General features: G+C 49.2%; 2 protein-coding genes across 9 annotated transcripts in view; one reads left to right on the top strand and one right to left on the bottom strand.

The window, feature by feature from the left end:
* Positions 1-1,037: 1,037 nt before the first annotated feature.
* wdr33 (WD repeat domain 33) lies at positions 1,038-16,785 on the bottom strand. Its single transcript, XM_082512219.1, has 21 exons — positions 16,576-16,785; positions 12,584-12,801; positions 12,429-12,497; positions 12,165-12,269; positions 11,972-12,067; positions 11,693-11,844; positions 6,182-6,279; positions 5,974-6,100; positions 5,646-5,800; positions 5,487-5,565; positions 5,093-5,203; positions 4,793-4,887; positions 4,623-4,709; positions 4,217-4,356; positions 3,973-4,128; positions 2,783-3,541; positions 2,643-2,700; positions 2,215-2,530; positions 1,896-2,056; positions 1,568-1,747; positions 1,038-1,443 (listed from the first exon to the last, which is right to left on the bottom strand). The coding sequence occupies exons 2-21, from the start codon at positions 12,785-12,787 to the stop codon at positions 1,310-1,312; spliced, it is 3,282 nt and encodes a 1,093-aa protein (XP_082368345.1). The 5' UTR covers positions 12,788-12,801; positions 16,576-16,785; the 3' UTR covers positions 1,038-1,309.
* A 2,013-nt stretch (positions 16,786-18,798) lies between these two features.
* LOC309694293 (uncharacterized protein) overlaps positions 18,799-25,469 on the top strand; it is a 10,949-nt gene continuing 4,278 nt past the window's right edge. For 4 of the 8 annotated variants that reach the window (XR_014272843.1, XM_082514261.1, XM_082514263.1 and 1 more), the window contains exons 1-7: positions 18,799-19,049; positions 21,843-21,873; positions 23,016-23,109; positions 24,699-24,770; positions 24,928-25,023; positions 25,110-25,330; positions 25,402-25,469. The exon at positions 25,402-25,469 is cut by the window's right edge and continues 92 nt beyond it. Coding sequence is in view for 7 of the 8 variants with exons in the window: in XM_082514261.1 (XP_082370387.1) it covers positions 18,998-19,049; positions 21,843-21,873; positions 23,016-23,109; positions 24,699-24,770; positions 24,928-25,023; positions 25,110-25,330; positions 25,402-25,469 (634 nt within the window). In the remaining variant the exon portion in view is untranslated. Of the gene's footprint in view, positions 19,057-19,447; positions 19,875-19,963; positions 21,874-23,015; positions 23,110-24,698; positions 24,771-24,927; positions 25,024-25,109; positions 25,331-25,401 lie in introns of those variants that run through there. The other 4 variants (XM_082514265.1, XM_082514266.1, XM_082514267.1 and 1 more) reach the window with 4 other exon arrangements.

The raw sequence follows: 25,469 nt of genomic DNA, 5'->3' as shown, positions 1-25,469 counted from the left end.
ACCACATCAGGGGGTGAAGATGATGATGTTGTGACGTGAGCCACCTGTAGATTCAGCAGAGGTCTTTGAACGCATCATCACAGGAAGTTCCTGTGTGAGGGGTCAGAGGTCACGGCCTGATAGCCACAGTGTTCAGTTGGAGGGCAATGTAAATTTCAGCAGCACATTATGAAACTAATGATGAAACTGACATCACAGAGAAAACAAAGGAGGCGACTGAACGCAGCGAGGCTTTGGTTAATGAACCTGAAGGGAAAAAACTTCAGCTGTGTTAAAGTGAGGCGTCAAGTCTCTTTAGTACGTTTAAACTAAACCACAGCAGGTTCCACTGAATTTTAAGGAGATTAAACTCTGACGAGCTTAGTCTGAGACCTGCAAACTGTTTAATGATCAGTGCTGTTTGACGTGGAGCTCTGATTATCACCACACTGCTCCTGGAGGAAGTCGTGCGAGGAGGTTTTTTACACTAAGAGGTTCTACACCGACTCGCCGAAACCGAAGAGTCCACGTGAAACCAGGATGAGGACAGACTTTAAGGTCCATTTGTGTCTCCAGGAACGTGACGGCCCTCAGGTGAGGCTCTGCGTCCACCTGTGCGTCCTTCAGGTGAAGACTGCAGTCGGCTGCACATGAGCTTCTCTGAAGGTCAGGTGACGCTCCCGGGGTACAAACTTTATTCAGTAATTACACAGTGAGGTTACATATCAAACAGGAAATGAAACGTTCAGCTATGATTAATGATGAGCCAGATTCAGCCCTGAACGCAGGGAAGGACCTGACGTCCTGTAACAGGTGCTCACCTGTACGAGATCAGCGATGAACCACCTGACACAAGCATGGCCGCACCGCGCTATCAAAACCACCCCAACAAAATCCTTTTAAATAAAGTTTCACAGCTGGTTTCTAATGTTCAGGGGAAGCCTCAGAGATTCTTAGAGTTCTGAGCACTGAGCTGGAGCACCACAGGAAAAACTTTATTCAAACACAACAAAACAGACAAATGCCGCCCCCCCCCCCGTGCACAGGTGGAGTCGCTGTGACGAGTTTGAAGTGTGAATCTTTATTGTCCACCTCAGTGAAAACACAAACATAGAAATCTGTTACAAAAGGACAAACGCTGCAGACGAGGTGAATAAAAGACGCCGGTACAGTCTCTGCAGCACCAATCACGAGCCAGAACAGGCCTCAGCCTGTCACATGACCACTAGTCCAGCAGGAAGCCCTGCCCTCAGTCTGTGCAGGGACCAGCAGGGGGATGACCAGAGGAGAGGAGGATCATGGGACTTTTGTTCTTCTTCTTTCTCTAAGACTACCGGCTCCGGCCCCCCCTTGGTGCTCCTCTGGGTGGCGGTCCTCCTCTCCTGGGGCCTCCTACGGGGCCCCAACCGCCCCGCCCACCTCGACCAGACGGGCCATAACCGCCATCCTCCCTCTGCGGGCGACCTGCTCGACAACACAGAGCGGGATGAGGATTCATTTTTAAAACATTTAAATATCAGCTCAAAAGCTGTTTTTTTAAAAAGGTGAGAGTGTTACAGCAGAGCAAAACTGAAAACACGTCGCTCACCTCCGTCGGGTCGCTCTGACTCGTGTTCTCGCGGGTCGCCGGTTCCTGGGCCATCCTGCCACGGACGCTTGCGGGGGGGAAGCGACGCCATGTCCATCCCCTGCATGGAGGAGGGGCGCTCTCGACCGGTCGGAGTCGACCCTTCGTGCATCTGCTGCCCGTCCCGATAACCATCGTGACCTACAGACAGGAAGAGGCACCGCCACAATAAGAGTTCAGCCTCAGCTGCAGGTTTTCTGGACTGTGTGGACTCGGACCTGATTCTGGCGTTCCTGAGCCTGCAGTAAGAGGGACTCAGCAGCAGGGGGCACGCCAGAACCAGACTCACCTCCTCCTCTGGGCGGAACACCTCCTCGAGGCGGCCTCCCGTGGCCTCCGGAGTCCCAGCTTCGACCCATCTCCTCAGGGCCATCGAAACCTTCCTCCTGGCCGCCGTAGTCATCGGGGTAACCTCGACCGCCAGGCCGGCCTGGGCCGCCTCCTCTGTACCTGAAACAGTCCAAGGCCACACTCTGAGGTTCTGGAACAAACTCATCAGGAAACGATTCTCAGAGATCAGGTGAGCACGAGACGCCCCCTGCTGGACTTCAGGCACAGTGCATGACCCTACAACCATCGTTGATTACAGTCTGTGATCAGGGACTCACCTGTCATCTCTCCGTCCTCTAAAGCCTTCCCCACCGAACCGCTCATCGGGTCCCCAGTTCCCTGCACTCCCTCCTCCTCGGTGTCCTGCCCCCCTGTGGCCGCCGCCGCCTCCTCCTCCTCCTCCCCCCTGATATCCTGGTCCTGGCCTCCAGCCTTCCTCTCTGCTGTGGAAATCCTGGCCTCCGTCAAAGTCCTGCGACCCATGTCGGCCCTGCTGGTTGTCTCCCCAGTATGACCCTGAGCCCTGGTCTGGTGCCCCTGGGCCCTGCCGGTCCGGAGGGCCCATGTGGTGGCTTGGAGGTGGCCCTCGAGGGTCTGATGAATAAAAGGAGTCAACAGTGACTGTTAGGACTCAAGAAGGCAAAATACACCAGAGCCCCGAACAGGAGCCCTGAGAATAGCCACATCTGACTCAGGACAGTTTTACCTTTGTTGTTTGGCCCCTGCTGCCCCATCCCATGCATCATGGGCCCCGAGTTCTGACCCTGCAGAGACCACATAAAGTCAGCGTCAGTCTGTCACACACAGGGCTGATTGTGGACCAGCCAAACATCTACAGGAGCTCACCTGGTGCTGCATGTACGGGGGTCCCTGCATGTTTCCTGGCGGCCCCTGCATGTTTCCGTGGGGGCCCTGCATGTTAACAGGGGGCCCCTGCATGTTTCCATGGGGTCCTTGCATGTTACCAGGGGGCCCCTGCATGTTTCCTGGAGGTCCGTGCATCCCTCCTGGGGGCCCCTGCATGTTGCCCATGCCATAGTTGTTGGGCATGTTCCCATGTGTCCTTGGTGGGGGCCCCATCATCCCCCCCTGCATAGAACTCTGGGGGCCCATCAGGTTCCCTTGAGGTGGCATCATGGCCCCCTGAGGTGGGGGTCCTTGAGGATCTCTTGGACCCATTCCTCGAGGGGGTGGGCCCATCATGCCACCAGGGGGCCCCTGCATCCCTCTGGGTCCCATACCATGGGACCCCTGGGGGCCCATGTTTCTTGGGGGGCCGGGATGTCTCTGGATACCTTGGGGCCCCTGCATGTCCGGTGGCCCCATCATGCTCTGAGGGGGCCCCTGGTGAGACTGGGGTCCAGAGGGTGGGCCCATCTGTCCAGGGCCCATAAATGTAGGCTGCATGCCTCCAGGGCCCATTGGGGGGCCCATGGTGTTGGACATCTGTTGAGGAGGCATGTTTGGAGGACAGCCCTGCTGACCAGGAGGCATGGAGCCCCCGGGACCGCCGGGGCCCGGGAAGGGGGGCATCGAGCCCTGTCCCTGTGGGGGGCCCATGTTGCCATCCGTGTTCATCTGGTTCATTCTGTCCATCTTCATTTGCTGCAGAGAGAAAAAACAATCAGGGTGAGGAAGCAGACGTGAGGTTTCATTAAGGCTTCAGTGTTCCTACGAAGGTCTCATAGCCGCTCTGATCGTCTATCGATGCGTTTGCATGGCAACAAAAGGAATTCTCACACTTTCCTAAAACAAGCTGAGACACGTTAGTGATCGAGGACGCGTAAAGGAGGCTTCGGGTCACCGTGGAAACGGGACCACAGTGGCAAGAACAGACGCTGTTCAGCTTCTGGAGTAAAACCAAATGTTGAAGGTGACGGCGTTCACAACAAAGCTAAAGAAACACGGTTAACGCTTCACGTTTCCGAGGCGCAGCGGGTGTTTTTTCTCCGTGGGATTAATCAGGTTGAGCTACAGCTGAACTCTAACGATCGGAGTGGAATGGGCAATCGGCCGGCGGCGGCAGACGCGCTCACCTCCAGCAGCATGGGGTTGGTGTACTGCAGAGCCGCCATCTCCTGCTCGATCTCCGCCTGAGTCTTCTTCTTCATCTCCACTTTCTGCTCCACCTTCCTGTCTTTGGACAGATCTCCAGAAGGAGGCATCACCGGCACTTTGTTCTCCGCCCAGGCCTGTGAGGAGAGAGACATTTGCATTCAGTGTGCCGACGACCGCGCCTTCAGGAGGCGGAGTTTAAAGTGCGGCGAGTTGACTGCTCACTTGTTGGAACTGCGCAGGGATCGGTTTGGCGTACGGGACTTTCTTCTGAGGGACCTTCTTAGCGTCTTTGCCCATGACCTCGTCCACGCCCCAGTCCAGCCCAGGGATGGACATCTCCACCTCAGGATCCGCCTCTTTACCTGTGGACAGAGTCACACCTGTGTGAGGAAGAGAGTTGCGCCCGTGCTCCCTGTTCAGCCGCTTCTGTCCTCTGAGACGTTGAGTCAGCGGTGAGCCGTTTCCTGAGCGTGAGCCTCATCTGCAGTCCGAGGAGTGAACCTCTGACTGCCAACGCTCGGGGAAAACGAACCACGACTTACAAACAGAACCTCGTTTATTCTGAAACAACGTCTGGCTCCTCCTGCAGCAGCACAAACAATGTCTCGTTCACGGAGGTCAGACTTACTGCTCTGCTCTTGCTCCATGGCCGCCTTCAGCTGCTCGGGGATGCCCATCCCGGGGATGGCGGCGATGCTGTTTGGCTCCACGTCGTCTGAAAATAAAAGAGTGCAGTGGAATCAGCTGAGGACAGAAAAACCTGCAAACGCCGACAGTCGTTTGTCCTCCACGGCTCACCGTACTCCACGCCGTCCTCCGACATCCCAGGCAGCAGGTTCAGGTTGTAACGGTCTCTCATCTTATCGCCCGGCCGGTTCCTCGTCCAGAACTTGCTGAGAAGGTTAAAGACAGAAGACTTTAGAGAGCAACTCTAGGAATCAGCCTCCATGTTTCCCCAGCAGGCGGTCCTGGTTCTGCTGAGGAGCCAGGACCGCCTGCTGGTTCTGAACCAGGACAACCATCAGCAGCTGCACTCCAACATGGAGGAGGAGGAGAGGCAGCCAGAAAGATGAAGACCATGGCGAGGTGTGCGAGTACCTGGTGTGGTCGTTGGAGCCGGAGCACAGGATGTGACCCAGTGGGTGCCAGGCCAGACTCCAGATCATCCCCTCGTGAGCCATCTCCATCCCCCCGACCTCCTTCTCCACCCTGACAACACCAACGGAGACAATTGTTTTGCAGAAGGTCGTGATGCTGTGTGATGCTATTACTCCGGTTTAGTAACCTGAGCACACCTGCTTCTGCTTTATAGACTTCTAACTGCTGAGGCCACGCCCACACAGATTTGTTGGCCAATCATGCAGAATGATACTCAATACCTCAGGTTAAACATGGATGCGATGTGTGGGACCATCCAATTTGGTGAGAACAGAGAGAGTGTATTAAAAATGGCAGGAGCGAGTGGGCGTGGCCTACACTGGTCTCGTCATACCCTGCGTGCCAGAAGAGCAGCGACCCGTCGGAGCCTCCGCTGGCGAACAGGCCTTCATGGACAGGATGCCACGCCACCGCTGAAAAAACAGAGAGAGCAGTGTGAGAATGGGGGCGGGGCCAGACGTTAACATGCAGGTTAAGCGTGCCCCACCCTCACCTGTGGCCTCCTTCTTGTGTCCCCTGAACACCTGTAGCTCCTCCTTCAGGTTCCTGATGTCAAACAGCTTGCACAGGTGGTCACGTGACGCTGTCAGCAGCCAGTTACCATTCAGGTTCCACTTCACCTCCATCACCGTGTTTTTGTGGGCGTGGCTGATGAGAGACACACCTGTCAGATTGTGCTCATAGAAATTCCTATTTTATATTAATGTTGTTTTTTCGACTTCAGTCTTTGTTCTCGTTTCAGCGATAACGCCTCAGTTTATCATCTACGCGTCCTAAACACACCATCAGGCTCAGAGGTCAGAGGTCAGCGGGGGACTCACAGTGTAGCCAGACTCTGTCCCGTCTTTGGGTCCCAGAACTTGATTGGCTGCTGGCTGTCCTTGCTGCCCGACACCACCAGGCCTTTGGTGGGGTGCCAGTCGACACACTTTACATCAGCACCGTGACCTGAGACACACACACACACGGGTGAGGACTACATGACAGCAAGGGGCGGAGCTGAAGGGCCTCTGATTGTTCGGTTCCTACCTCTGAGGATTCGCTCTTCGTGGCAGCGCAGGAAGTCCCAGATCCGCACCGTGCCGTCATCTGAGCAGGTGGCGAATTTATTATCGGTCGGAGAGAAACTAAAGATAAAGAAGAGGGGAGGAGTCACAAACCTGTCTGCCAGCAACCAATCACAGATCAGACTCATCAATAATGCGACACAGAGAAACATCCAGGAGCCCCTCAGGTCAGAGGTCACAATTTTCTAACCAATTCATCATCAGCTTTACCCTTCATGAGCCATCGCGGGGCGCCGCACCACAACTTGAGAACCACAGCTAACAGTCACCTGAGACTGGTCACATGACTCATGTGGGAAGAGGAGCTGGGGGTGGGCGCTCAGGAGAGTGGAGGTGATCAATCAGCTGATCAATCAGCGCTCAGCGTTTCTGGTTCTACGTCGGGATTATTAACCACCCAGCAGGAAGTACTCTGTGTACTGCAGTAAAAGTACTCACAGGGGAGTCTGCCACAGCCTCGTGCTCACCTGGGCAACGCTGAATAAATGACATCACGCTCGCCGACCCAACAACGTGCCGCTGAACTCTGACATCACATCCTTTCTAAACCACGCCGTGACTTCCCAACACTCACTGCTTGCGGTTTCTGTTCCCATCATGCATCTGGTCTAATGAACAGCAGTTTGGGAGCAGATAAAGGAAAAGAGGAGAGCTGTGATTGGTCGGTTACAGAGGCTGAGAGTGACAGCTTAATTACAGCGACGCCACGCGCAGCTGGACGAGAAACGTAGCGTTTAAACTCCTGTTGTCACGGCAGCTGTTTGATTTACATCGTGTTGAGCTGAGCGACGTCAGCGACGACCTTCAGCAGACGCGTCAACGTTTAAATTAACGTTTAAAAAAAACTCTTCCCGCCTCCTGTGGAAGACCTGAACTCTTAGGTTCGTCTGTCGGGTACGACGGAGCGCGACGACCACGTGAAGAATATTATCGACCATTTTCAGGAGAAAGTCTAAACGTGCAGGTTCCAGCACCTCGTGTAGGTGAGTCAGTGAAACAGACTGATCGGCTGTCCTGTGAAACAACATCCATCCTGTTTACTGTAACCATGACAACCTCACATCTGTCCACGACCAGCTGTTTTTGTGCAAACCTACTCATCCACGTTTGAGTCTGAGCTGCTTTCTGCAGCCTCCTTATGAGCCAATCATTTCCTTCTTTTAATAAAACAGACTGAAGCACGAGCTCACTGACGCGTTTGTCTCAGTTCGCTCAGGACCCAAAAGTCTACGACTGAACCTGAACGCCTCACTGCTGCTGACGAGCCTGGACACAAACATCACCACATCTGGATATCTGAGGTTTCTTATCCAAGTACTGTACTGGAGTAACAGTACTCAGTTACTCTTCATCTGCAGGTTTTACAGGCTGAACTGCTCCTCCTCCTCTGAGGAGCTCAAACAGCTCCACCTGCTGGATGCTGAGTGACACTGCACAGGGCTCAGGCGTGGAGGACACAGCTGAGCCTGGACAGTGATCAGGGATCAGTGGGTGATCTGCCTCCATCTTCAAGTTTCTGGGCACCCACGTCTCCGCTGAGCTCACCTGGACCCACGACACCATCGCCCTGGTAAAGAAGGCCCAGCAGCAGCTGCACGTCCTCTGTGTCCTGAGGAAGAATAACCTGGACCAGGAGCTGCTGCTGGCCTGCTCCTCGGCATGCTCTCCTCCTGCCTGGTGTTTGGTCCTCGGGGGCCACGACTGAGAACAGGAAGGCTGCACAGACGCTCATTTACACCTCCCCTGGAGGCCATCCCCAGATCCTCCTGTCTCAGGTAAACCAGGGCCATCACAGGAGACCCCGCCCACTACCCATTTGACCTGCTGCCCTGTGGTTGGAGCCTCAGGTCAATCAGATCCCACACCTCCACACTCACTAACAGCTTCTTCCCCTGGGCCATCCTGACTGTTTAGGCAGAATCCCCCCCCCCATCTGAGCTGTGACCCTCATCACTCAGCCCACTCCCACACACAGACTATTCACACCAAGTCTGTTCTGCCAGCACTTTGACCTCCACTGTTCCTGCCGTCTACTTTGCTCCTGCACAGTGGAGCACACATAACGTCATTGTACAACAACAATAAAGGGCCATTCTAGTCTATTCTATTCTGCCTCCATTGTTGGTATTTGGATAAGATAACCTCCATTAGTCCTACGCGCGGGAACTTTGTTACAGCTCTGAAACGCTCATGCAGAGAACCCAGACCAGCCGAGTGCACCCGCAGCAGCCCTGACATCACACTCGGCTCACGGAGCTCGTCGTTCCTGTAAAGTGCTGCTTCAGGTTGAACGTGATAAATCTGTGAGCTCGGGTCCACGCGTTCCTGTTGGTGAAAAGCGTTTCTGAAACACGTCTGGGTTAAACACGAGTGCGCCGGGACGATGAAGACACCTGACTTCAGATTTAAGAAGTGAGCCTCGACCTTATGTGAGGCCGATCCAGGACCAGGACCTGCTCCTCCTGAAACATGGCTCAACAGTTAAACCAGGAACGGAGGTTTCTGGACCAAGTCCAGGTCACCGGCATCACTGCCACCACAGGTATGGCACATGATCGCAGCAGCAGGTGAAGGAAGGCTTTATAAAAGGTGGGCGTTCAGTTGATGACACGCCGACGGAGGATTTCAAACCTATGGCGACATCAGCAAACGCACCGCAGACAGCGAGAGTGACCTAAAACCAGACACACGTCCATCTGACGTCCCGCTCAGACGTCTCAGCACCCTGACCCGGCTGAGTCACCACCGTCGGCCATCCTCAGACTGAAACGACCTCGCTGCACAAATCTGTATCACTCACTTTAATCTTTGACCATTCACGCTCAACTTCACCCTCCAGCTTAGAGTTTCATCATAGATGACCCCGTGACCCTCCTGCAGTACCATCAGTGCCCAGCAGAGGGCCTCGGTCTTCTTTCTGTGTGTCGGAGCTCTGAAGATGAGCACTGTACGTTTGCACATCGATTACATGTGACAGGTGGAGCTTAAAAATAAAAATACCCTGCTGCCTCTCTCCGTGCGTAACACTTTATGTTCTGGAATTCTTTTTTCCACTTGACTGTCCTTCCTGATCACACTGGCTGCATTTCCACATTAACATTAATATATGATTAGAAACTCCTGGACAGCAGCCCACTCAGAGACTCGGCTGTAACTTGAAGGTTAAGGAGCTTCAGGTGGGACCAGACACAGCGAGCTGGTCTGCAGGCGGTGCACAGCAGCTGCTCAGGTGGCAGGAACTGGGATCAGCTGATGGTCACGAGAATAAAGCGCATGAAATACACGAGCGCACGTATGCCACAATCGTCCTAAACTGCACAGGGAGCCATGGTTACGATGTCCACCACCTGCCCCGCCCACTCCCGCGTATAATGAGCAGGCTGCAAGGCTCCGAGGTTATTAAGACAGAGTTAAAGAGGAGCTTTGACAGAAGATTTAATCTGTGAAGAATAAAATTACATTATGAAATACTAAAGTGCTTCGTCTCATAACCAACAGCTGGTGAGGGGGTGGAGGGGCGGGGCATTCAGGTTGGACTTGTAAGACCTCAGGGCGACTGCTGTTGAAATTATGTGCTCTATAAATAAACCTGAATTCTGCACAAACGACTGTTTAGCAGAGCCAATCGGAGAGCAGGTAACGCCTTCGCTTCAGCGCAGAGGACGAGCCGTTTGTCGGCCTCACAAATAGGAGAAGAACTTAAGCTGAGCTCTGAAGACTAGAAACATCATTTATGTTTGACTCGCTTTGGTTTTGGCACCATTTAAAGTCTCTGCTGAAGTTTAGAGAGGTCACTCTCATCATGTTTAAACCGTCTGAACTCCACATGACCTCAGACACATTTTACCCATGGGCCCAGTTCCTGTGCTAAGCTAGGCTAGCAGTTTCTAGTTTTTTTCAGCTCATTTGTGAGGCTGGAGCTCAGCCTAGCTTAGCATGAACACGAGGAACAACAAAGGCTGAAGCGAGTCAGCAGCAGGTGGTTGTTCAGTTGTAAACCCCGTGTGAACCACATTTAAACACATTTACGGTGGTGCAATGAGGTGGTGAATAAGACTTAACAACAGCTGTCCTGAGGTGAACATTGTTTAGTTTGAGTGAGCAACGGACCAATCATCCTCTGCTGTGTAAAACTCTAATTTAAACATAACCAATCAAACGCTGTGACATCATCGTGTCTTGATGCATGCTCAATCTTCCAGGTAAGGAAAGTTGATTCTGTTCATTGGACGCTTTCAGTGCAGACGCATGTCGGCGTGGTCATCGAGTGTCGGCTGACTGCAGATTTCCTTATAAACAGCACATCTGCACAATGACTGACACTCGCCCCTCTGACTAGCAATGGGCGGTGAGGTCACCTTCATGATCGTTAATATGCAAATTAACCTCACCATTGACCAACGAACATATCACTGATCATGAAACCTGCAGTCAGCTGATACTGAAGAAGTCACCTGATGATGATGAAACGTTTCTGCAACTGAAAATGTACAGATGAACAGAATCAACGTTTCAGGATGACGTCGCTGTTTTTAATGTGCAGCTGGAAATGTAAACAGACCAATCAATAATATCAACTCAGAATCACTGACAGAATCACAGACAGGCTGAAGGAACTGGACCCAATCTGAGCCGGTCTCCAAGGAGGCTAAATGAGCATGGTGTCCCTCGCACGTACAAGTTCGTGTTTTATTTAGCCGCTGAGCTAAGCTAGGCTAAGCTTCCTTGTGGACTTGCCTCGGACTAATAACTACAGTTCTACAACTGCACTGCTGGAGAAACCAGTGGATTGTGGGTAACGTAGTCCTGCCCTGACTCTAAAAGGACAAAGCTCTTTGGCCAAATGTTCCTGGTATTGTCAACATAGACGGTGGACAGAGTAACAGGAACACCTGCAGAGGACTCAGGAGTGGCACACCTGATGACATCACTCTGTACAGGTGTTCCTGCTGGGGGTCAAAGTTTAGCTTGCTGGTCCCAGCCTCTCCCTCAGCCTGACTAACCAGAACCAAACGGTCCTGCTGTGTGACGTCATTTGTACCCTGATGATGTAACAAACTGGAAGGACGACTGCCCAGCTGCATTATGGGAAACGTAGGATCCCTGTGTTTAAGGTGCAGACTTTGAGTTCAAACCTTTATTTAAACAGCTACAGTTTACTTTATTGATCCCTCCTCAAACTTTATTGGAGCCTTTATTGATCTCCTCTCCACCGACAGCACGGGGCGCGCCCGGAGCAGATAATCAATGTGATCACTTTATTTGTGTACACAGATAACAGCTCATTTGCCACAGCAGGTAGAATATGAACAACAGATCACTGCAGTGTTGCAACAGCACACGCTTACATCTGTCATTACTCGACCACAACAAACACAAAATGTGGCGAGAGCGGAGGTGGCGCCCCCGTGTGGCCGACAGCGTGCAGCACAGACTGGCCAGAACTACAGAGAATGGGAGATTGGGTATAAACCTGGCTTCTCTAATCGCCTCCTTGTGAGCCTGGAACATCTTCACGTTGTTCATGTTGGACTGCCAGTACTTCACGTAGCCGCCGTGGTCGGCCGTCAGCATCCACATGTCGTTGTGAGACCAGGTCATGGCCCGGACCGGACTATCGTGTGCCTGCAGGGGGAGGACGGAGAGGGGGGGCGTTAGGGACGAGTGAAGCCTGCTGAGACTTAAAGGTGTGATTCAGACCCTCCTGTCCAAACCAGTCTTAACTGGGAAGGACAGTGGGACGGCTGGTTACCTGTAAAATGGTCTCGAAGTTGAAGGTGAGTCCGTTCCACAGAGTAAACTCCCCGCTGGAGGCTCCGGTCACCAGGCGGCGGCCCTCGGGAGTCCACTGGAGACAGACAGGAAGCACAAACAGTCACGCCTCAAACGGCCACAACACACATCCCTATGCCACAAACAGGTGAGCAGGAAGTGATGCGGCTCACCCTGATGACGAACACGGGACACTTGACTTTGTTGGTGGAGGTTCGCACGAACTTGGTGGTGACGGCGTTCATCGGGTTACTCAACATGCCAATGGGAGGAACGAGCTGCGGGCGAGACGAGAGCGAGAAATTTCAGACTCGTATCAGGTGAAAACATACTCGTGCTGCACAGCAGGCGTGTGCTGTGGGCGGGAGCTCCTGTATGACACGTGTGCTGGGTGTAACAGAGGGTCGGGCTGCCACGCCCCCTGCTGGCAGACTCACGTCGTTGTAGAATCCTGCGTCGGGCTGGATGGCCCTGAAGTCTCGGTGGTCTCGCTGCCACAAACGGTTCTGCAGAGAAAGAAAAGACAGCGTGACGCCTGAAACCCGATCACATGCTACACGGCGTGCTTAGCATTAGCTTTACAGGTGTGCACCTCCAGGTATCTGATGACGGACGGGTTATAGTCGATGGTCTTGCGGTTCACGGCCTTCCTCATGCGCTTGCCATCAAAGGTGAGCTGCTGCATGGCCTGCTGCTGGGCGAAGTCCGGCCTCTTGTAGAACACCTGCCGCGGCGCCTGGTGCTGGAAACGCGGCATATGGAAGAAGCGCTGCGGTGAGCCCACGTCCGTCGCCATGGCGACCGGTTAACCTGCAGACGGAGGGCAGAGAGACTGCGGTTAGCTCGTTTTCGCAAGGGAGGAGCAAACAGTCTGTTCCTGTTGTAGCGCCAGGAAGACGCAAACACTTTAAGCTCCTCCCCCAAATAAGAGTCACCGGGACCAGCTTTTCAAAAGTTGGAGGGGCTCGTGAGAACGAAACAAAAAATGAACTTCAAAAAGAATTTTACAGCAAAAAAACAACTGAATTTAACCTTCAAAACAGACAAACGCAGGACACCGCGAGCGCCGGCGCCGCGAGATCTTAATCTATGTCTGTCCTGGATTAAGACACGCCTTCGTGCTGTTACCAGGTGATGTCACCAACATAAACGTCATTATTTTAGACATGGACAAAAACAACCTGCCTCAGTTTCTCCAGTAATCGTGTGAAACCCCAGAGAAGGTGGACCACAGCTCAAACCTCAGCCCCGACCCCTGAACTGTGCTTATTACAGCAGCAACAACAGCAGGGCGCCAACGCGTCATAGTTCCTGTCAGACGTGCAACACCTGCGAAGGTCAGGTGTTTGAACTGGCCCACATTCAGCTAACCTCAGAGTGACGCCCACCCGCAGTCTGATAGACAGGCCACAGACAGACATGTTCACCTGACGTCCTCACATGTCACCAGACTGCAACAGTAACAGCATCACAGCGTGCCTGCAGCGTGCCTGCAGCGTGCTTCACGTCCACGTCTTTACGGCAGCCTCTGAGCCGTCTGTACGATCACACCAGCGCCACATTAACATTTTAACAAACAGACAACGTCACAGTAAGGCTAGCGCCCAGACTCAAAAACACAGAAGAAGACCGTTAACCTAGGGCTGCTCAATTAATCGAATTTTAATCACGATTACGATCTGGGCTTTCAACGATCATTAAAAATGACTGAGCCGATTATTAGCCCCTCCCTCATTTATCCGCGACACCTTAAAGGCCGGTCCGTGAAAATATTGTCGGGCATAAACCGGTCCGTGGCGCAAAAAAGGTTGGAGACCGCTGATTAAGAGGACCCGAGGGAAGCTCGGAAAGCTAAGCAGAAGTTATTTGGAAAAGAGAGGTAAAAAAAACTTCAGTGGTGTTGCACACTATTTTATATTATTTTTTAAAGTCATTGTTAACCCTTTAAAGCCGGTCAGAGCAGCACGCTCCGTTTTGTGTAACTATTTTTAAATCCCTGTAGAACCTGAACCGTGTAAGCTAGCGCAATAAACCGGAGGAGTTGTACTTGCATCTTATGCCATCAGCTTGTCCTCGGTCACGGTTTCCTTCCACATAAAGCTTTGCAAAAATTGCATAAAAAGCGCTTGCAGGAACAAAAACATAATATTCCAGAAACACGCTTTGCCGATCCGATCAGCTGTTCGTAACACTTCCCACAGTGAAACAGACGTCAGCGCGAACTATCGCATGTCCGCCATTTCCTGGCCGAAACCGGAAGCGACGTCGTTTTCGCGGAAATTGTAGTTTTTTTACTCGTAGGCCTTAAAAGCCTATACTGGTGTTTTTATAAGTCATGTTTGACTTTTCTGAATAGTTGCTGGGATGCTTAGAACTCTAATTGCACTGCTGGAAATAGTTTATTTTGATGCACCTGCTGTTTTCTTTGCAAATTTGCATCATAGGATTGTTTTTTGTTTTTCCTGCAGTATATAAAAATTAATGTATCTCCAAAATAAAACTATGAAGACACTCAAAATAAATTTCCTGTTGTTGTAAACTATTTTTTGCAACTTTTTTGTATTTAAAGTTTTGAGGGATAAACCTCTTAAATTTCTCCAAGTAGAAATATATGTAAAAAAAACCCAAAAACGATTTTCAATTTTTTTTGTAGTTTATTGCACTTTTTTGCAATTAATGTAGTTACTATGGACTTAATGCATACATATTATTAAAATATGGGCTATAACAGTTGCATAGCAACTTGAAATGCTCCCACAAATGGCACTACAACATGTAAAAAAATAATATAAGCTCTGGCGGACTTGGTTCTATAGTAGGTCTTAAAGGGTTAAATAAATATCGTCAAATAATCGAGATCTCAATTTCAGTGAAAATAATCGTGATTATCATTTTTGCCATAATCGAGCAGCCCTACGTTAACCCCTGCCAAGCTGCGCGTGCCACAGTCAAAGCAGAGCTGCTGAAATGCTCACAGGAAACAGGAAGTTCAGGGAAACTAAGGTCACAGAATCCCGGGAAAACTCCCCGGAGCATTCGGCCTCATCCAGCTGCGAAGCTCTCAGAAGCCCTCGGACCGGGATCGCTCGCTCGCTGCGAATGACAGACGGCAGCTTCCAGAAAACCCCAGACTTTGGTTGCCTAGGTTACGGTCTAACGTTTTTATCAGCAGTATCCTGTGCTCTCATTGGTAGTTGCTTCTGTCCCATGAGTTTTTCATGGCCCGCCCACTTCGCACCAACAGCAGTGATTTCAATGGTCACCACTGTCAAATTTGCACTCATGTTGGCACCAGTGTGGACGCAGCCAAAGTGTTTGTCCCCCTCAGTTGAACCTGCTCATCCACAGCCAATCACATCATTCTCTGTGCTGTGAATGAATCAGTCCTGCTGACTCCTCGTCTCATTCTCATACCTGCTGGAGGCCAAAACAGTCCAACTGTGATAAGAGCCGGACGTTGGCCAGGCTGGATGCAGGCTTTGATCCCTCTGTAAGCACATCAGTCCCAGGTTCTAAGACTAAACTGTGCTGTAAAATAATGCAGATATCCTGGAGTCACAGATCATCATCATCCAACTGCTCCCCTCGGCTTCTCCACAACAGATCATCTGCCTCCATCTCCTCCTATCTCAGGGTCCTCCTCCATCACACCAACCCTCTGCACGTCCTCCTTCACTACATCCATGAAGCTCCTCTGAGGTCTGCTCCTGCCTGTAACACGTACTCTCCCCACAGATCTCAAACACACCAGTCCACAGAGCCTCCTGCACCACCCTCACAGCTACTCTACGCCATCTGTAGTCCACTATTGTAACTTTAAAAGTTAGAGCAAACAATGCTGACTGTATATGCAGGTAGTTCATTTAATATTTATAAATGAATCAGACGCATGTTTACACAGCAGGTGAGCATATACACTCTCACTGACCTGTTCCTATCTGCATTTACAACTGGCCTTTCTGCTGCTACATGAAGGAACCTGAACAGTACACCTGACAGGTAACCCGCTCCTGCCTGCCGTGGAGGAGCCGAACACTGCAGTGATTTCAGCCCGAGTCATCATCCTACCCGCAGGCTGTGGACTTTGAGGAGCAGCTGCAAATGTTCAGGAGAAACGCGGTTTAAATAAACTTTACTAACCATGAACGCTGTGAAGCGATCGCAGTGTGGAGGAGCCGATGGTATCACATGTCGGCACACACGGACTCCTGCAGTGAGAGCCAGCCACCGAAACCACCTGAGGAACGCGGACACCTCACAGAACACCTGACGCTGACCTGCGGTGAAAACCCGCCGCAGGCTCGGGGTGGGGTTATCCCGGATTTAAACACAGCGGTTCCGGCTGCAGCTGGGCTAACGCGGCTAACTCGGCTAATAGTGCTAGCGGGTGCTAACCGTTAGCACGCGCCTCCGGGAAAACGCTCCGTGGGACTCGTGAGCCTCGGCGCGGATACAGGTGGGATTAAGACGGTGAGGTGAGCCTAGCCCGCGCAGGTGTGCCAGGTGCGCGCGGACGCCTGCAGGACGGGGTTAAATGGCGGCTCGGAGCGGAACAACAAGGCGCCACTGCGCTCATGAACTCACCGACAGTCTCCGCAGCAGGTAGGTAGGTAACTAGCGCGCGCTCAAGGAGCGCCGCGGGGCTTCGTGAAGTGGTTCTCCTCAGGAGCACGAGCGTCTCGGACTGCACTCAGTTCGGATCGAAGCACGTTTGCTTGCTTCAACCTCCACCAGACTCCATCATGACGCTCCGTCTTCTTCTCGGATTCTGCTGAACGGCATGCCGGGAAATTTTCGTAACGCGCAAAGGATTCTGGGATACTGAGTTTTACCTTCGGCCATTTTCTGAACGCTTTTTCTTTTTATTAGTAATATTAACATACAAACAAAATGCACCATATATTACAGATTCAGAGAATAAACATTCCTTACATATTAGCAACTTTCATACATAGTAAAAAGAAAATATAAAGATGGGGTCACATAATTTAACAGATTATTAACTCACTAAATCAAAATCTTCCACAAAGGAAACAAAAAAGCAGCCTTTTTCTTTTTAACTAAGGTCAAAGATTTAACCAACAGGTTTAAATCGTTTTTCCAGTAAGCTAGTGTTGGTTTGGTCTTTAAAAAACGACATTTATGTATAAACTGCTTGCACAGGACTAATAACACATTAACACCATAATTAGCTTTCTTTTCTTTCAAAAACACTCCAAACATTATCATATTTAAGGTAAATGGGGTAATTTGAATCCCACTGGATAAAGCCAGGTATGACAATCCAACCAAAATATTTGTATAAAATTGCACCAAAAGAATAGATGGTCCAAATCCTCCTCTTCTGTTTCACAAAATACACAATTACCCGTTTCTATTTTGAATCTAGCACCAAGGAGTCTATTTGTCGGGTAAATTTTATTCAAGATTTTAAATTGGACTTCTTTCCCTTTAGGAGGGATAGGGAAGGCGATATAATCAGTTCTTATTCTTTCGATTTCTTCCCTTTGGAAATCTTTTAATATGTAATTACGTCTAAGTAAATTTGGAGAATAAAGACTCCTTAGTGAAGATCTAAGAAACTTATTATTGCATTTAACATCACAAAATCGAATACCATCTATATATAATTGCCTTAACTTGGGGGAGATGTCAGAATATATTATATCATTTACAACTATGTTTTTAAGTGACAATGGAATGGATTTTATAACCCGATTAAATTAACTTTTAGAACATTGGATATTAAACTTTTGGCAAAAATCTTGATGTCCTAGAACATGTCCTTCCTCGTCTACAAAATGGGCAATTGCCCAAACACCTTTTGATAACCAATCTTGAATAAAAATAGATTTTCTGTTCATCAGTATATATCTATTGTTCCAAATTGGGCTACCATTTTCTGAACGCTGTAAACGGAAAAAGTCGTTTTTAAACTACATAAACAAGAATAAAACCTCCGTTGCTGCCATCACGGATGTGCTGAAGCATGTGAATGACCTCAGAGTGTCGCTAGCAGCAACTATCTTTAGTTCAATCGGACTCAGTTTTGTTGAATTGTTGTCATTATACAAAGAGACACAACAAAAGAACCAGCAGGGGTTTGTGTAATGATAGTCGCTATTAAAGAAGCTACCCACAGGGGGCGCCCAGGAATGTAAACGGGAGGTCTGGAAAATAAACAGACCTAGCTAGCACAAGGAGCAGTTTTTGATGTTTTATTCTTAGATGAATAAGAACTTCACAGTTTGTGAATCTGAAAAGCTACTTCAGATATTCAGACCTAGCCAAAGACACCTCAGACACAGATTTACAGTCCCGGGAAAGCAAAATACACCTGTGGGGTCAAAGGTGAAGTTAGGCTCAGGGTGGATATGCCTTTATCAGACTCCCTGGGTGTGTCCCAATTCAGGGTCTGCACGCTTGAAGTACGCGCACTACGCATATACATAAATGTAAATTTCAAAACTCAACCCCATCATTTAATTTGTTTTTGATTGAAATTGAATATTACTTAAACTCTCTTAAATTAACTTCCAATGAAAAAGGTTTATCATTGATTGAAATTCATTCAGAAATGTTCAACGAATGAGCTGTCACAACTTTCAAGTACAAAGTTGTTATGAAGTCTGTCACATTCCCCTTTTTTCTTTTTTATCCTGTATTTATTTATCATCCTTATTTCATTGTGCTGTATATTGTTACTCTTATTTTCCTTGTATGTCTACTGTACAAACTGAACTGGAATGACTGACTGTTCGCTTTATGATTTCAATAAAGATTGGGGGGAAAAATAAAAAAACCTCTTCGGCTGCTCCCTTCTGCCGTATTTTGCGGCAAAATTCTCCACACCCACCGCCGCGCTATGAATTGTGGGATATATGGGACCACGAAGCGTGCACCGGACCACGCTTGATATTTGGGGAAATCGACGGCGCATTTGGAGTATGCATTTGAAGCACACTTCGAATTGGGATCGCATGGCGGTGACGTAACCGCACTCAAAATGTGTACTTCAAGCGTGCGGTCTCAGGGACACAGCCCTTGTAATCTCTCAGGTGTCAGGTGAAAGTTTCTGTCTCTAATGAAGGATCGTCTTGTTGCTGTTAGGCTACGTTCACACTGCAGGCGAAAGCGCATCAAATCCGATTTTTTTGACCCTATGCGACCCATATCCGATCCTGGTGTGACAGTGTGAACGGCGCAAATCCGATATTTTCAAATCCGATCTGGGTCACTTTGGCTACGTTCACACTGCAGGTCTTAATGCTCAATTCCGATTTTTTGATCAAATCCGATTTTTTTGTCTGCTCGTTCACACTACAAATAAAATGCGACAGCAAACGCGCTCTAGTGTGAACTCTCAAAGCGGCCCGCATGCGCAAAAGAAGACTTCACACACAACGCGCTCTGTTTAGACCCAGAGCAACAGTATTGTTTGACTGATGGCCGTTAATATAAAGACTTTGGACTTCATGTTTCCCAATTTTTGCTTTAAGTTATTTTGTTATTTACATAATAATGTAAATAACCTAATAATGATCCTTATTGCTGTTTAAGAGAGGAGCGGTGCTTCAAAGGATAGCTGCAGATTTCTGTCAGAATCTGCAGATTATACAGTACAAAGAAAATGTTTACGTTGTCTTCCCAACAGTTTCACTGACATCTACACTGGATGGCCAGGAAGCGTTCGCGATGTCTTCTCGGGCGCTTCTCTGGCGCTGATAATTGGCTTCAGTCTTGTGTCGGTGACGTAAAAGGCGGATTTAATGCGACTTGACCGTTCAAACAGCAGTCGCTTTCTAAAACATCGGATATGTATCGGATTCAGCACCACATACGAAAGTGACCCAGATCGGATTTGAAAATATCGGATTTGTGCCGTTCACACTGTCATAGCATGATCGGATATGGGTCGCATAGGGTCAAAAAAATCGGATTTGATGCGCTTTCGCCTGCAGTGTGAACGTAGCCTTACGTATGTGGTGCTGAATCCGATACATATCCGATGCTTCAGAAAGCGACTGCTGTTTGAACGGTCAAGTCGCATTAAATCCGCCTTTTACGTCACCGACACAAGACTGAAGCCAATTATCAGCGCCCGAGAAGACATCGCGAACGCTTCCTGGCCATCCAGTGTAGATGTCAGTGAAACTGTTGGGAAGACAACGTAAACATTTTATTTGTACTGTATAATCTGCAGATTCTGACAGAAATCTGCAGCTATCCTTTGAAGCACCGCTCCTCTCTTAAACAGCAATAAGGATCATTATTAGGTTATTTACATTATTATGTAAATAACAAAATAACTTAAAGCAAAAATTGGGAAACGTAAAGTCCGAAGTCTTTATATTAAGGGCCATCAGTCAAACAATACTGTTGCTCTGGGTCTAAACAGAGCGCGTTGTGTGTGACATCTTCTTTTGCGCATGCGGGCGCTTGAGCGTTCACACTAGAGCGCGTTTGCTGTCACATTTTATTTGTAGTGTGAACAAGCAGACAAAAAAATCGGATTTGAGCATTAAGACCTGCAGTGTGAACGTAGCCTTAGAGATGTAACTTGCCACTACTGAGCTGTCATCTTCACCTTTAATGACATCCAGCATCCACCTGTAGAGAGGCGTGGTCAGAGTGAAGATGGGTGTTTTTATAGCATCATGTAAAAAAAACAAACCTTGAACAGTCAGCGGGACAACAAAACAAAAGAAACCAGATTACATTTCAAAATGAGTTAGATTCAGTTTGGAGATTTCACTTCTTTGGTAATATTATTTAAATTTCAGCTTGTTGTTATCATGCTGATTGTTGTAATTCTGACTGTATCCGTACAAGAAAATAATAAAACAGACGGATCACAGAGAAAACAAAAAAAACAGCAAAAATAAATACGTGAAATGAAGAAAAAGGACAACAAAATAAAATTAAAAATGAATGCATTTGCATGCAGGAGAGAGGAACAAGGGGTAGATTAAAAAAAATTAAACCGCGATATTACGTCATCGAGGCCTCCCCAATCACAGAACGAGACTTCCAGTACTCTCACGTGATTCTCCTTCCAATTGTTGCCGGTAAGTTAACAGAAAAACGTTTTGTTTTGTTTTTTTTGACTAGTTAAAGGGAAAACCGTCTCAGACTGGACCGCTGCTGTACGGGACAGAGGGCCCAGAGAGGCACCGAGTTAAAGTTAAAGTTTCTCTGACACTTTAACGCGGTTTGAAGTCTCCATCCCGCGGCTCCCGGGTTAGCCCATTGCTAACGCTACTAGCCTAACCGCCACCAACGGCCAGCCCCGTGAGGCTTTTACTTTGAAAGAGTCTAATTTTAAATGAATTTTAATTAAAATCTGCTAATTCAAGTCTGCGGAAATCTGTGGGAGAGAGCTCTGAATCATTTAAGGGAACAGTCAACAGGCAGCGCTGAAAGCGTTTGAACACATCAGTCTGCAGGTATTCAAAGGAAAACCATCAAACTACAGTCTCTTTTTAATTTAATCAAAAAAAGACATTGACATTAAAAAAAGAAAAAGACAGAAAAGTGAACACCAGAAGAATCGAGTCTGATTCAGTTTATTAGAATTAATGAAGTTCACAAATATTAAAGACTGAATACTGAGGTGGAGATTTACTAGCATTAACTTGTCTTTTGTTACTGTATCTGAAATGAAACTGTGTGTGTGTGTGTGTGTGTGTGTGCGTGTGTGTGTGTGTGTGCGCGCGTGTGTGTGTGCGTGTGTGTGTGCGTGTGTGTGTGTGTGTGTGTGTGTGTGTGCGTGTGCGTGTGTGTGTGTGCGTGCGTGTGTGTGCGTGCGTGTGTGTGCGTGTGTGCAGGTCTTCGTGTTTCCCTCTGAGCAGCAGAGATGAGCAACAGGAGCAGCAGGTGCTGGTGAGAGTACACACACACACACACACACACACACACACTGGCTGTTTCCACAGATTCAGTTATCGATCGTCCCATCGAACGATCGATAACTGAACAGCACTCCTGTGTTGCCTGTAGGGGGCAGACCTGGTTCTGCTCCTGCAGGGTCAGGTCAGAGAATCAGACTCCTCTGACCTCTGACCTCTGCCACGTTAGCTGACGTCACTCTTCTTCATCACTCTGGTGCTCAGTTTAAGCCTCAGCAGCTCCTCTTCATCCCTAAGCTGCTGCCCTGTGATTGGCTTTCTATATTTGCGCTGAGGAGCAGTTGAGCAGGTGTACTTGATAACGTGTCCTGGCGAGCATGCGCAGATTTCGTGTCTGTAAGATAAGATAAGATAAGATAGAACTTTATTAATCCCTCGGGTGGGTTCCTCTGGGAAATTCGATTTCCAAAAAAGCACAGCACCGACAGAAGTTACAGAGTTATACACACACACATATATATATAAATACAGAGACAATATAAATAAAATATACGAAGGGGATAAATAGGAATAAAAATAAAAATACAAGTGAATTGCACATTTCAAGTATTGAGTCTATTGCACCGTTGACTATTTACAAAAGTATTGCACAAGGTATTGTACAGTGAGGTGAAGAGGCACTACAGCTTAGTTGTTCCCTCCTTTGTCCTCCTGTTTCCCCTCCCTCTCCCCTCCAGAGAGGAGTTAAACAGTCTGATGGCGTGTGGGACAAAGGAGTTTTTAAGTCTGTTAGTTCTTGTCTTTGGGAGAAGCAACCTGTCACTGAACAGACTCTTCTGGTTGTTAATGGCCGTCTGTGTCTGATGTGATGTCACCGTGATGCGTTTTATCGGCTTGACGCTTCCAGGACCCGCCCCCTTCATTGGCCACAGTGCGTTCTGTCCCCACTGGCGTCTGACCTCACCTATTTAAAACACTTCCTGTGTCCAGTGGGCTCTTGCACGTCACCTGACATTGCAGCTGCTTTTATTTTGGTACATTTCTCATTGCCTCTCCCCAGTTCCCACCAGCAGGGGGCAGCAGGTCACACTGTAGAGAAGTTTACTGATTTTAATTCACTTGAAGTGTTATGCAGAGAGCTGCGTGCTGATTGGCTGCATGTGTGTTCTGTGTCAGTATGAAGGGTCGTTCCAGCTGTTGGGCACGTAACGGCCCGGGGGGTCGATTCTCCAGAGCCGCTCTACAGAAGCCTACCTGGACAAAAGACGAGGTAACACACGATGCAACACTCTGTGCACATCCTGTGTTCTTTCACAGTAAAAGCCCTCCAGCTGCACACTTTTATTATGAAGGCACAGGAATCTAAAGCTCTGAGTCAAACTGGGGGACGTACTCCAGGAAACAGGGTTAGCTAACAACTCTAAGATGAAGTGGTGGGTGGGTGTTACCATGGTAACAGACTGTGTGACCTAAGCTGCTCGCTGTTGTCTCGGATTCCTCATCGCATCTGGATCTACAACCAAAGGGTGGAGAGTCCCGGGTACGTGGGGCTCTCCACCCTCTTGGTGAATGTCAGGCACCAGCCTAAGCAGAGAAGCTAGACAAAATGAAATGGTCATAAACCGCACCTTTCTTATAAAAACCGACTGGAGGGCAGATCCAGTCTGTTGCTACGGGCAACTGATAACCATCAGTAAACTGTGCCTGTACCAAAATCGATCAAATGTTTTGTCCCGTTAAAGACGATCATGACGGTCAGCACTGACACGCCGTCATGTGATTAAAGTGGAGGCTCTGCTCTTTATTTACCCGTTGCCACGGTGAAGCTTCTCTGCTCGCGCTCACAGCTGACTCGGGGTTTGATGTCCCGCTTCCGCGTGTTTGACTTGTCCTGGTGTAAATCCAGCTTTAACCTCACACGCGTGTTAGCGGGTGAGCTGTGAAAGCTCGGGCTTTGGTCATTGTTTATCAAACGCAACGGTGCAGCCGATTGGCTCAGACCGACGTCGCACACTTTGACTGAGCATGCTCGGACGTAGGGCAAGGCGATATGGCCAAAAATATTTATCACGATATACATTTGAAAATTTGCGATAACGATATAATTGACACGAGACAAAATGCTTTACAACTCCACAAGTTTATTAGTGAAAAACCCATCAATGTATTTTCACTTCAACAAGCAGCTGTTTTTTATGTGCATTAAAATAAATATAAACATGTAACAGTGGAAATGCAAATTCGTGCTGACAGTTTAACTAAAAGGCATTTCCAGTGGAAACTGGCCGACGTATCCTCAGCATAACCATGTATAACATCCACAAAACTTAAAAAGAGGTCATACACACACAATACGGTAACATTATGTTAAAGCACAGTACGTATCACTCCGTGAGGCTCCGCCTACGATAGCCGTAATGCTCCCACAATCCATCAAGCGGTGCGGCTTCGTAGCTCAGCAAAGTCGTACTGAAACATTTTCGAGCGCCGTGCACATAAAATCGTTTCGAGGTCAGTAAACACAACCAGAGTTCATACATGAGGCACACGGGATTATAAGGAGCTCTGTCGACTTTCAGAAAAATCAAAGGATTGATTTTAAGTGCCCCGTATTTTCCAAACAACACGGTAATAACGGCGGCCCGCTCGTTTCATTCAACGATCCGCTTTCGCTCTTCTCATTCTGCGTCGCCGCTGTGTGCGTATGAAAACAAAGGCACTGCGCATGCGCGTTTTACCCATATTCTGCCGCCATCTTTCATTTTCCTATCGTTGCCCAACATTACACCGGTGTTACCGTGAACAGTATGATATGGCCCAGTGTGGAGGCGTTACCGAGCTACTGCTCTCCCTCCTCAGGACGAGAAGCTGCAGCGGCTGGTGAACGACCTCGGAGCAAACTGCTGGTCTTCAGTTTCCCTTCATTTCAGAGTGAGTAGTTTGATTTCAGGGTCACTCCGGTTAAACGACCTGTGACCACAGCCATGACCGGGGTGAGAGAGTAGTTCACAGACCGTTACAGTGAAGGTGAGGAAGCGCCTCGTGGCTCTGCAGTTTGAACATACGCCACCTTCTGTGTCTGCCTCAGGGTCAAAGGTCAACAGTGGAGTGTCAGCGGCGGTGGCATCAGATAAAGAATCCAGACCTGGTCAAAGGTCCGTGGACGAAGGAGGAGGATCACAGGGTGAGGACCGTCACATGAGCCCCCCTTAGAGTCAGACCCTCGTCGCATCCGTCATCGCTCATGCTCCGATGTCACTTCCTGTGCAGGTCAGAGAGCTGGTGCAGAAGTACGGCGTGAAACGCTGGTCGCTGGTCGCCAAACACCTGCACACCCGGAATGGGAAGCAGTGCCGCGAGCGCTGGCACAACCACCTAAACCCGACAGTGAAGAAGAGCAGCTGGACGCTGGACGAGGACCGCGTCATCTGCCAGGCGCACAGGCTGCTGGGAAACCGCTGGGCCGACATCTCCAAGCTGCTGCCCGGCAGGCACGGGAACCGGTGGGGGCGGGTGGGCGGTGCTCGTGTGTGGTTACCCGCTGACCTCTCTGTGTTCTCAGGACGGACAACTCCATCAAGAACCACTGGAACTCCACCCTGAAGAGAAAAGTGGAGAAGGAGGGATACC

This window comes from Aulonocara stuartgranti (genome assembly GCF_965226115.1).
Source record: "Aulonocara stuartgranti genome assembly, chromosome: 18".
Classification (NCBI taxonomy): Eukaryota; Metazoa; Chordata; class Actinopteri; order Cichliformes; family Cichlidae; genus Aulonocara; species Aulonocara stuartgranti.
Note: the sequence above shows the minus strand (reverse complement) of the source record. Positions and strands in the feature narration are given on the sequence as shown.